Source organism: Telopea speciosissima, chromosome 8, assembly GCF_018873765.1.
Source record: "Telopea speciosissima isolate NSW1024214 ecotype Mountain lineage chromosome 8, Tspe_v1, whole genome shotgun sequence".
Lineage (NCBI taxonomy): Eukaryota > Viridiplantae > Streptophyta > Magnoliopsida > Proteales > Proteaceae > Telopea > Telopea speciosissima.
In genome coordinates, this window is record NC_057923.1 from 57,371,290 (window position 1) to 57,383,796 (window position 12,507).

General features: G+C 38.0%; 1 protein-coding gene across 1 annotated transcript; it reads left to right on the forward strand.

Moving 5' to 3' along the window:
- The first annotated feature begins 3,253 nt into the window (after nucleotides 1–3,253).
- On the forward strand, nucleotides 3,254–8,294 carry LOC122671435 (glucomannan 4-beta-mannosyltransferase 9-like). The gene is made up of 9 exons (XM_043868638.1): nucleotides 3,254–4,288; nucleotides 4,426–4,524; nucleotides 4,798–5,050; nucleotides 5,857–5,967; nucleotides 6,097–6,233; nucleotides 6,781–6,894; nucleotides 6,999–7,198; nucleotides 7,318–7,515; nucleotides 7,892–8,294. The coding sequence occupies exons 1-9, from the start codon at nucleotides 3,959–3,961 to the stop codon at nucleotides 8,049–8,051; spliced, it is 1,602 nt and encodes a 533-aa protein (XP_043724573.1). The 5' UTR covers nucleotides 3,254–3,958; the 3' UTR covers nucleotides 8,052–8,294.
- The last annotated feature ends 4,213 nt before the right edge of the window (nucleotides 8,295–12,507 follow it).

Consider the following 12,507-nt stretch of genomic DNA (forward strand, 5'->3'; position numbering starts at 1 on the left):
TTCATCTGGACATTCCCACAATTAAAAGTGAAATAAAAGACACATCTCTTAACATGTCTCTTTTTAAGTCAAGAGAATTGCTCAAAGAACATTACTTTTCATATTGTAAAGGGCAAATTTCTTGAGAGAGAGAAAAAAAAAACTACAAAATAATTAATTATTTTAAATTCTATTTTGTAACATCAAATTGTGAAGAACTTGATTAAATTTTATAAACAAAGATCCTAAAAAGTGTACACACATAAACACAACGTAAACTACCTGATTGAAATAAATTATTACATTTGACATATGATCTATTCAAAGTATTTCCTCATCTATCCCAACCAGACCCATAAAAATGACTAGCAAATCTTCATTAAAGTGAAAAACCTCGTACACCAATGAAATATATATATGGGCTAGAGTTCTCTGTGGGGAGTGTGGTCCTTATGTGCACATGGGGTCAATGGGAACACACGTGATGGCATTAATAGGGCGATCATTACCATCTGTCATGGAGGCGGGGAGGTTATTTCGCCTTCCTATGTGTTTGGGTGCAGGAGGTATGGTCCCATGCTGAGAACATTCCATATACATATATATGGGAGAAAGAACACAACCCTAACGCCCAGACACATGGGCGAGCAAAATGATCGCCATATCCCCATGGAAAGGAGGAATTTCTTGGGGGTGCGGAGGTCATTTTGCCTACCTCCTATGTGTGTCTAGGCACAGGGACAGCATACCACACGCACCTAGATAGTGTTCTCTTTCCCTATATGGAAAATGGTCTTTATGGGGGGGGGAGGGGCACAGGCCACTCCCAAATAGTGGAGGTGAAATGACGGTCCCGCCCCCATGAAAAATAGAAATTTGCCCCGAGATGCCAATACACGCTCTCATGTGTGGCTCATGTGCCCTTCCACAGAGAAAGACACATGGGAGTATGGCATAAATAAATGTCACATTGTCACACATTGTGACGTGCCTCTACGCTTAGACACAAGGGCATGTGAAATAATCGATACACCCCTTGAAAAGGCGGAAATCACCAAAGATACACCGATCATTTCACACACCCCTGTATTTGGGCGTATGACAATGCGCGACTGGTGGCGTTGCTTTTCCCGTATATGAGAGTGACCTCCTAGACTGTCGGTGAAGTTTCTTATTCCAAAAAAAAGAATAACACAAAAATAACACACACCAAAGGATGTAATAACTGCACCCTATTTAATACCATAATCTAGAGACGCTTGTCAAGAATCAAAATGTCTGTAGAAGATATACCATTTGGTGCTTATTAGCTTAATTAATTAATTAATTTTTTCTTTATAAACTTGTCAGATTGGCAGGTGAGGTGATCTGAGGGGTAATACCAATTTTGAGATTTGGTCTAACTCACACCTTTACCAACTAAGCATCATATATATCTTAAATTAATACTACTTACCAACCAAAATCATTGTTTCCAAACTCAGTTTTACTACCTAATCTATATATATAAGCTTAGATGGAATTATTGAGTTCCTAAATTTTAATGGTCTGACAGATTATAACAGTAAGTAGATCACTCACAAACCAAAGCACTGGATTACCTGGTGTTCTAGGCTGTACATATGGGGTCCACACTCCACACTCCACACTCCACACTCCACACATGTTTCCTAAATCTCTAAATCTGAAAATGGTAAGAAAATGTAAGAAAATCACCATGATCTTAGCTAATATGACAATTCTCTGCAAGGTGGGAGAACAAACAGAGGCATGTGTCTCCTACCATTCCTCATCAATGACAATGACAATGACAATGACATCCTCAATGTATCCTTATTACTAATCTTCCCTTGCCAATGCCATTACAGTCCTTACTCTTTTTTTCCCTCATTATCCCCCCCCCCCATTCCTCAAAGTAGGCAAGTCTTTTAATTACCATTAGGGGCGCTGTTCTCTATGCTGCAGCGCAGGCTGCGCTCAGGCACATAGATAGGTGTAATGACCATCTTGCCCCTTTGAGTGACAAACCCATGTGCCTGGGCGGAGCCTACACTGCGGCACAAAAAGCATTCTCCCTTACCATTGTTATCACTATATAAAAAATTTTAAAAAAACGTCATTCGGGTCCGGTTTAATCTAATTGAATCAATTGAGTCTATTATTGAGTCGATTTCTATTTCGATTCGGTTTTTGTTATTAATTTGTAATAGGATTACTATTGGGTAAATTACATGTCACCCCCTGATTTTCAAAGGAAACTCAAATCACCTCTTGGTTTTTGAAAATACTCATCTGTCCCCCTCTACAGTAACGGTGTTAGTCTGTTGTTAGTTATTGATGTGAAATGACTATTTTACCCTCGTACTAAAGCATAAGAATTAACACTGGTCATGGATAGTGTAGGGATTTAAATTTATTTAACTGACTGACATCATCACTTAACAACATAAAACTAACGGTAGGGATTAATTTGTCATATTGGAATCTAATACAGGAGGTGACGTTTTTTTTTTTTTGGGATAGGTAATTATCAGGTTACTATCAATACGGTAAGAAATAAACTTGCTAGCTTATCTGTGGATCTTCAAGTAAGCAGAATCGGCAACAAAATCGATTTCTATGGATCTAATTCTGATTAAGCTCAAATTGACCCAAGTCATCTTAAACCCTAAAAATAAATTACGCATCGGCTGATCTAAGTAGGACTCACTAATATTGTTTTAGGACTTGATACCGGACATGGATCAGAATCAGTCGATACCAATTTGATACCGTTTTGGATCACCTGTATCAGTCTGGATCAGACAGATTTACCTCTGATTTCCATTTAAAAATGATATTTTTTTAAATCTTTTTACTCCACTGATACGGAATTGCTCTTGAATCAAGATCGGGTACCATTTATACCGATACGGATCGGACGATTCCACCAATTCAATACCGATTCTTAAAACCAGGATTGGACCCACTTATTGTACTTGAGATATGGTAACTTTTTTCATTCAATCCAGGAAACTGTAAGCCTCCATTAACTACAGCATTCAAAAGATGCTAAATAGAGGAAGAAAAAAAATAATGAAAAATGGGATAGGGGTGAGGGTGTAACTTGTAAAGTGTAAGTATGCGGGTACTATGTCGCCGGTATGACACCTGTCGCCGGTTACTGGTCGTCGTATTTTGACCATTTATTTTCTATTTGATTATATAATGAAGGTCACATACTTGTTTGTGGTCACAACAGTTGAGGTTGGGGGTTACTAAACTTTGTTTATAGAGAGAGAGTTTCAGAACAACAAACCCAAATCCCATTACTAAACTTAGAAGAGTGGAGGAGAGGGGAGGTGAGAGAAGAAGAAGCTATAGAACCAACAAAACTATAGCCCCTCATCTCCTTCTCATTTATATATAGAATAGAATCCCTCTTTTCTCTCTCTATCTCAACCTAAACTTTGCTTCCATTGAAGTTTTTTCTTGGATTAGAGAAAGAGCTGGTTTTGATTTGCAGAGATTGAACTAGAGAGGGGAAGGGAAAAGTTCAGTTTCCCTTTTTCTTTTCCCCTCTTTTTCTTTTGGGTTTGGGTTTCTTTCTATTGCATTCTCATTTATTAAAGATTTGGGGTTTAAGAGAGTGAGATCTGAAGTGGGTTCTTTCTTGTTCTTCCCTCAATTTACTTGTTTAGGTAATCTGGTGGGTTCGGGTCTCTGTAATGGTATGAGATGGAATGAGGGAGTGACTGACAGTTCAGCTCTGCCACATTGCCTTGCGTAATTCAGAAGGAAATTTTTTGCAGAATAGGAAAAGAAGAGCGAAAGATTCGTGCTCTTTTCGCAAAGAAAATCCTTTAAATCCTTGCAGATCTAGTGGTATTTCCTTGGGACATTGTTGCCAATACATATGTTTGTCCTCTGCTTTTGATTTTCTCGCTTCTGGGTTCTCATCTGCGCTTTCTCTGTTCTTCTATAACGACCAAACAGAGAAATGGAGAATCTTGCTTCGACGACCCTTCTTCCTGAAGCGTTTCAGGGTACGAGAGATGACATTACGGGGCAATTTGGATTCATTTGGGATCAGATCAAAGCGCCTCTAATTGTTCCACTGCTCAGGCTTGGGGTTGTAATATGTTTGACCATGTCGGTCATGCTTTTCATCGAACGGGTTTACATGGGCGTCGTGATCACTCTTGTAAAGCTGTTTGGACGAAAACCAGACAAGCGATACAAATGGGAACCTATCAAAGACGATGTTGAGATGGGTAATTCAGCTTACCCCATGGTTCTCATCCAAATTCCAATGTACAATGAAAGAGAGGTCATTTTCTATCTCTTATCTCTTCCCCTGTTTCATTCCTTATTGATGTCTCTCTTGCAGCATTGCAGCTTTCTTTCTTTGTACTTTTTCAGGCTTTCTGAGAATGGGGTCTGTGTTTCTTTTACATTTTCGTGCAGGTTTATCAGCTTTCCATTAGAGCTACATGTGGGCTTTCATGGCCTTCCGATCGAATTATAATCCAAGTTCTCGACGATTCCACCGACCAATCCGTCAAGGTTCTCAAATCAATTCAAAACCATGAATTAGAAGCCACTGAAAAAACAGAGAATTGCAGGAATTTTTCTTTTTTTTTAAGGTTTTAGTGTCTTGTAGACCCAACGAGTAATCATTAGCTTCAATCCTATTAGTCAACTTAAACCCACATTTTCATCTGAACAAGTTCTGTTTCCGATCTGGATCTTCCTCTGTTTTTTTTTTTTTTTCTTTTTCCCATCTTTCCCTCTCAATTTAGGATCTGAAATCTACTGGGTTTTGCTTGAAAAATACAGGATTTGGTGCAGCTTGAATGCCAGAGATGGGCAAGCAAAGGAATCAACATCAAATATGAGGTGAGAGACAATAGAACTGGTTACAAAGCAGGGGCTCTGAAAGAAGGAATGAAACGAAGCTACGTGAAGAACTGCGATTATGTCGTCATTTTCGACGCAGATTTCCAACCAGACCCGGATTACCTCTGGAGAGCCATCCCTTTCCTTGTCCACAACCCTGAAATCGGTCTTGTTCAAGCTCGCTGGGTTTTCGGTAAGCAAGAAAGCTCTGTATTGCTCTCTCTCTCTCTCCTTAGACTTAGTTAATTTTCTAAATTTTAATTAGTAAATAACCCTTACTCCCTTAATTGAAATTTTCTTAAAATAAGTCTCCAAACTGTCGGTGGCTCGGTGCTGTCCATTTAGTTTTCTTACCCTTTTCGCTTTTTCTCTTTTTTCCCATTTCTATGACTTTCTATTCATTTTCCCATCTCATTCGGTGGCGAGATTTGTTGCTCCGATTGATGAGATATAACGAGTGATGGAGGCGTGTACGTGACCCCACCTATACACACGACCCCGTCGATTGCGCTTGGGACCACGGTTACACATATGGTCCTCCCTTCCCTTACCATCAGATCGTCACACATGTTTGTCTGTACTCCGTGAATCATGTTGCTTTGCGGGACCCGTATCGAAACAATGTTTTCCGTCTTTTCCAATCTTAGAATCTCTGTTTGTTTTACGTTTGTCGGGAAATTAATTCTAAATAAAAAGTGAATTGACATTAACACCCCCAATAGGGCAGTGTTTGTGATAGTAAGAAATGTTTAAGGGTATATATGTCAATTGTAATGTAAGGAGGGGTCTTATTCGGGGTAGTCGCATGCGATGCATGTGCAAATGGCACTAATACTTTTGATGGTGGGCCCCAACGCTCTCACACTCTCACACTCTCACTCTCACTTCTTGTCACCCAACGGCGCCCCACCGACACTACTTTGGGGTTTACTTTACTGTCTCCAATGCAAGTTTGTTAGTGACGTGGCGGTTTTTTATTGGTTCCTGATTTACGTGCAGTAAATTCGGACGAGTGTATGATGACTAGAATGCAAGAGATGTCGTTGGATTATCATTTCACGGTGGAGCAGGAAGTCGGCTCCTCCACCTACGCCTTCTTCGGGTTTAACGGTAATAACTGACGTTCTTGAGCCCATAACCGTTTTTTTATTTTCTTTTTTCTTTTTTCTTTTTCTTCTTTTTTTAGTTGAAAATAATTTTCAATATTAATAATAATAAAACTAATAAATAAAAAAACAGGAACGGCTGGTGTGTGGAGGATAGCAGCCATCAATGAGGCCGGGGGTTGGAAGGACCGGACCACGGTCGAAGACATGGATTTGGCGGTTCGAGCCAGTCTCAAGGGTTGGAAATTCTTGTACCTGGGTGATCTCCAGGTATGTAATTATGTATCCATTTTTGTATGTTTTATTTCCGGTTGAGCCAGATAAGTAATACCCATGTGTATTAGGTAAGCAGGCCATGTGGGTTAGGTAAAGAACCCCAGCATTTTTTAAACCGGACCAAAGTTAGACCAGTGCTTGGCTGTCTAGTGGTCCATCCGTTGTTGAGACCATTGTTTGTGTAGCAATTGTTAATTGGAATTGAAAGGGGAAATCTAATTAAGAATGAATTCTACAAGGTGAGATTATGGGTTTGTTGACCAAGTCAACAGTTTTGAATAAAAGACTTAAGGCTCTGTTTGGCAATAAGCAACAGATATGCATGGCAAAATCTCTCCTTGTGGATGCCACTCAAGCAGATTTTTTCCTTGTTATATACAATTTAGATAGATTTTCATCTGTAAATCATTGTCATATTCATATTCTACAATTTGAATTTGTGGGAATGAGGAAGATCAGAAACTCTTCTCATTCCCTGTTACAATGTGTTCATGAAACATGAATGACCTGCTATAATAATCTTATATTTCTTCTTTGATAGGTTAAGAGCGAATTGCCAAGTACTTTTAAAGCCTACCGCTTCCAGCAGCATCGGTGGTCCTGTGGACCTGCTAATCTGTTTAGGAAAATGGTGATGGAGATCATAAGGAACAAGGTCTGTGTTTCACTTTGCATTCCTTTTCTTACATATAGAATTTTGGTTCATATAGCTATATATATTAATATTGACCTTAATTTTTGTTTTATTGGCAACTGTAGAAAGTAACTCTGTGGAAGAAAGTGTATGTGATCTACAGTTTCTTCTTTGTTCGCAAGATCATAGCCCATATCGTAACCTTTTCCTTTTACTGTATTATATTGCCAATGACTATTTTGGTTCCCGAAGTCGAGGTTCCAAAGTGGGGAGCTGTTTATATCCCTTGCATCATTACCATTCTTAATGCAGTTGGAACTCCAAGGTTAGTTTCCTTGCAATTTCTTTTTCACTTTTATCATTTTATTATATGGATCACTGTTGTTATCAGTTAATAGAATTTTATGTTGTTCTACTAACCATCTTTGTCATCTAATCCTGAAGGTCAATCCACCTGTTGTTTTTCTGGATCCTTTTCGAGAATGTCATGTCTTTGCACCGGACCAAAGCAACCTTAATTGGTCTACTCGAGGCAGGGAGAGTAAATGAATGGGTTGTCACTGAGAAATTGGGAGATGCTCTCAAGATAAAAGCAGCTGGCCCTAAAGCACCTAAGAAACCTCTATTCAAATTTGGAGAGAGGTATTTTTTTCTTTAAATTCTCAATTGCATTCGCATCAAGAGGAGAACAAAATGAATCCCAAAGTTAAATAGAAACCTCTTTGGATGAATCTACTTGTGTGAATAATGGAACAATAAGCTCCATGACATAATCTAGTTATCTGTGCTTCTTGAGACACGTCACATTTGTGGACTCCTACAGTCTCCTGCTAATTGGCCGAAGCCTAGGATGGGAAGTTGAGACTTTATTCCTTAGAACACTTCTAGTCACCAAAGTTGCCTAGTAGATTCTAGAATGTTAACTATGTGTAGTGAAACTGACAGCAAGTTTCATACATCCCTGCATGAGACTTTTCTTCTTTTTAACTTTTGACATCCCTTGTTCTGTCTTGTGCAGACTTAATCTGCTGGAGCTCGGATTTGCAGCCTTCCTCTTCTTCTGTGGCTGTTATGATGTTGCATTTGGGAAAAACCACTACTTCATATACCTTTTCCTTCAATCCTTCTCATTCTTCATCATGGGTTTTAATTATGTAGGCACATTTGTCCCCAACTAATAGAGGGTTTGGTTAGCTGAATACATTGGCAAATTCCTGTTGGTATATGTCATGCCATGCTTCTCTCTCTCTCTCTTTCTCTTCTCCAATGTAATCTGTATGGAATTTCTCGGCAGCATTTTTCGCATTTGTTACTGTTTTAGCTCATAAGAAGAAAGGCCGGTCATTCTTTTGTGCTTAGAAGAAGCAGTTGATTCGTGCCTTGGAGAATTCTACTGTGAATACTCAAGAAGCAGGAACTTACAACAAAAATGTTGTTATTATGTGAATGCATTAATACAAATGAGAGAAGAAGAAGAAGCAGAAGAAAAAGCTAGTAGAAGCAGCATAAGGGGTTTAACCCAAAGTAGATAGTGTAAACATCTTTGGAATGTTTGTATGTGGGATTTTGTAGCTGCATTTTTTTTTTTTATGTTTTCTGTTTTTTATCCCCAACTATTATAGTTTCCCTTTTTTTTGGATTTTGCTTTGTGAGACAATAAGCTCATGGCAGGATGGGAAAATTAAAATTTATATTTCCTTCAATTTTGCATTCTCTGGTTCTGTTACATCTGTTTCTCACCTTGTACTTCTGATGGAAGCTGAAACTCCAACATAGAGTGGGATGGCTGACAGAGCCAATGATTAGACATTCAACACCCTCCCCCCACCCCCCCAACCCCTCTTTTACCCTCTCAAGTCAGAATCTCCTATTGAAACTTTGAGTTTTAGGGCCAAACCCATTCCCAACAGTCATGTGGCAAAGAAGTATATAAACTTCTCATTCATTCTTACCCTCTTTTAACCTAAATTAGTGAACTGTCTTAGCTTACAACCCAAGAACTAAGGCCCATACCTAAAGACCCTAACACATTTCTTTTATATAGTGCAAAGGTTTCCCACGATGCCAGAGTAGGAAACTGCACCAATGAGAGGGCAGGAGGCATATTCGTTTGGTTGGAATCCATATATTATCTGAAGAGAGAATGTCAGTGTGGGATCCCACGACTCATTATGTGAGAGGACGTGAGAAGGAATCCCCATCCCGGCATCGTGGGAATCTTTTTTCCATAATAATAACTAATAGGTGCTTGAGAATAGGCAGAGGATTGAGCATTCTTTTATCCCACATAGTTTAATCATATGATGCTGTGAGATATCATTGATTTCTTCTATAAACAATGGGAGAGGGATGGGTATGCTAGCGGTATATCGTATGTTAGTATCCTATGTGCCTATCTTTCTCTTTCCCCTTTGAAGTGACTCCCTTACCCTTCAAAGGGGGAGAAGAGAGAGATAGACACATAGGATGCTAGTATATGGTATATCGCTAGCATACCCAACATTTACCTATAAATAATAAACCAAACCTCCTGATAAAGCCTATTGACAGCTTTGGGTTTGGAAAGCCCAGTAATAACTCCAACTAGTCTATTAATGAATAGGACAAAAAAGCACAATCTTGGTTTAATATGTCCATGATCATTTCAGACCATTGAAACTTCCAAAACAAGTCTGTTTAATATGTAATTATTGAAGTTTGTGGCATTATCATTTCACATTTTACAAACTACTAGGCAATGGCAGACTGGCACTCACTGCAGGTTGCCTTAAAAAAATATACAGGCCAGAACCTCTTTATTCTCTTCTTTATGTTTTCCTTTTGGGAAGAGTTGGAATAACACCTGTCTTAAAAATGTTAATCCCTTTTCACACTTTTTTTTTTTTTGATAAAAAATCTCTTTTCACACTGGCTTGCATGGCAATGTAGTAAGTTTTTTTTATTTTTGAAAGAAGAGAAATCAATATTACCAATTCTTATATTTCTCTTTTTCTGTTCTGTCTGCTTCAATCCATTTGGATGAAGCTCTCATAAAATAAAAAGAATAAAAAACCATTTGGGTGAATAGAATCTAAAATATATTTTTTTTTATTATGAAAAAGAATCTAAAATACATGCATAGAAAAACTATTGGGATGAATACGCAAACTTGAGAAAACACAAACAATTACACACAAACATGAGGAATTTAATGTGGTTCGTCATGAATGCCTACATCCATGTAAGAGAACAGTAAATTTTCTATTAACCAGAAAAGTTCTACACCTCTCTCTCTACTACAATGTGTGATCTTCACCAACGGTTTTCTTCAAAAAGACAACAAATAGGTACCTCAGAAACGCTAATTCCCACACAATTATAATTTTATTGTTGTCCATGTATAGACCCAAAATCAACCCACTTAACCATATAAAAGCCTAATATTAACTGTGTGGACCCTATAGAATACTAGACACAAACCCCCCCTCCCCCAAAAAAAAAAAACAAGAGGTTGGATCAGGTTCTCGACAAGAACCATTCTCGTATGTAAGATGCCGCACAGATGGAATCTAAGAGAGTGATTGAATTCCATCTGTGCAACATCTGGTGTACAAAAACATAAACCATTCTCCCCAAAGGCCCAAACAAAAACATCTCCCTTTGTTGTCTCTTCTTTTGAATATAGTTGTGAAATCCATCTTAAAAATTTACTCATCAGAAACTACAGTGTGAGAACTGTCTTAATAAAACCATTATGGTAACTGAATGGTTCATAGTTACATAGACACTTTACGCAAAGTAATGGTCCATAGCCATTACAATCCCAACCCATCCTAGGTAAACAGAATGGTCCATAAATAACATTGCCAAGACCCTTTACCCAAAAAAAAAAATTTTTGGCAACAGACACCCACACCATCATAAACCATCCTACAAAGCCAAAGCTAAGCACATTGATAGCACATGGTCCTCCAAGAGATGGCCTTGGACCCATAAGACATCACTAGAACATACAAACTTGGATGTTAAGGTTGCAGTAAACCCTTTGATCTCAAGATAGGTGACCCAAATGGTTGGTGCAGTCAATTATGAATAAATAGATGGCAAGTTATTCAATGCATAGTTTTATAACATGTGGGATTTTAAAGCTATGTAAGAACACATAATATTTATATTTTTACAAACATACTAGATATATATTAAATTGATATATATATAACAAATTGTGAAAACATGTAAAAATAAATAGTAAAAAAGAACAAGATTTAGTAAAGTACTATTGAAGTGTTCAACCTAAAAGCTACAGTGGTTAAGTGAAGAGCCCAGTTCATACAATACAATGAATCTCAGCAATGTGTACTGTCTATTGATCAGCTTGGTTGTGCTAGTTTAACTCTAAATGAAGAAAATTTTAATAGTTTTAGAGTTTATGCCACTTTGCCATAAAACTATGAAACAAATTACTTTACAAACTATGCATATCATAAATTTTTGTGATAGAAAATGTGGTCATTATCACTCTAAACAATTATAAGATTGTGTCCATTGTGATCATCATAAAATCATAATTGAGATCTACAGAATCTTGATAGTGATCTTCTGCTGATGATTGGATCTTTAGATCCCCAAGTTATCTCAATTGTTGTGGTTTGAGTTCTTAAGTCCTCTTTGTTTGGCTTCAAATATGCTAGTATTAATTATGATAGGTTCCATTATTCTGGTGACTAAGGTTGTGTTTGGTATGCATTCGTGAGATGCATTTTAAGTCGATAATGCATTCTGAAACGATAATTTTTACTGTTTTTGTCGTCATCTCAGAATGTATCCAAAGAATCCATACCAAACATAACTTAAGTGTTTTCCATTAATGATCAAATCAGATTCCATGGAGAAAAAAACAGTGGAAGTGATCCTGTTGATATTCATTTGCTACTAATAATAGATATGCTCAAGCTATCATATGCACCTTTTAAACCTCCTACTGCTGTTCCTCAATTGTGGGGAAATTTGTCCAGCAATTACCACATCAGTGATACAAGACAAGAGTAATGGAAAGGGGGCTTCATCTCTTTCAGTCCTTTGATCAAACAGGACTTGGGAGATAAATTGGTGGAAAGGGAGTGTACATCTTTGCTTTCCAAACCTTCACAATTGCCCCTACACCAAGGCTACTGTGCATTTTTCAGGACAACAGAAGTAATTGTGAATGAAACTCATTTAAGTCTTTGGAAGCAATAAGCCATAAACATGGCTGATTGTACCTCTCCTGCCACCAAGGGGGAGAAAACAAAATCAATTCTTTGGTCCACAGACATAATTGTAGGAAAAAACAGTTGATGGTGTCAATGTCTATGTTTCTTTGCCTGTTGTTCCTTCTTGTGATAGATCACATGGAGGTGTTAGGTTTAGGTAGTTATTCCCCACCTAAATTAGATTCAATATGATGGGGAAAAGACTGTTACATTGCCCTTGTAAAAATTATTCCATAATAAACCGTAGACTCACACTAACATTATCTCTCGTTTTCTGACTATGTAGATTCCATATGGATGATACCATTTTGGAGCCCCTCTCATTTGTGTAATGTGCAAATTCCTTCTAACACTGCCGTTGTAGAACCCCCACCCCCCCCCCCCCCTCCCCAAAAAAAAAAAA

What these genes read in the sequence shown, in the direction of transcription:
- LOC122671435 (XM_043868638.1), top strand. Translation starts at nt 3,959, where the DNA reads ATGGAGAATCTTGCTTCGACGACCCTTCTTCCTGAAGCGTTTCAGGGT. An exon ending in CAATGTACAATGAAAGAGAG is followed by an intron (nt 4,289 to 4,425) that starts GTCATTTTCTAT and finishes ATTTTCGTGCAG; the next exon opens with GTTTATCAGCTTTCCATTAG. An exon ending in TCAAGCTCGCTGGGTTTTCG is followed by an intron (nt 5,051 to 5,856) that starts GTAAGCAAGAAA and finishes ATTTACGTGCAG; the next exon opens with TAAATTCGGACGAGTGTATG.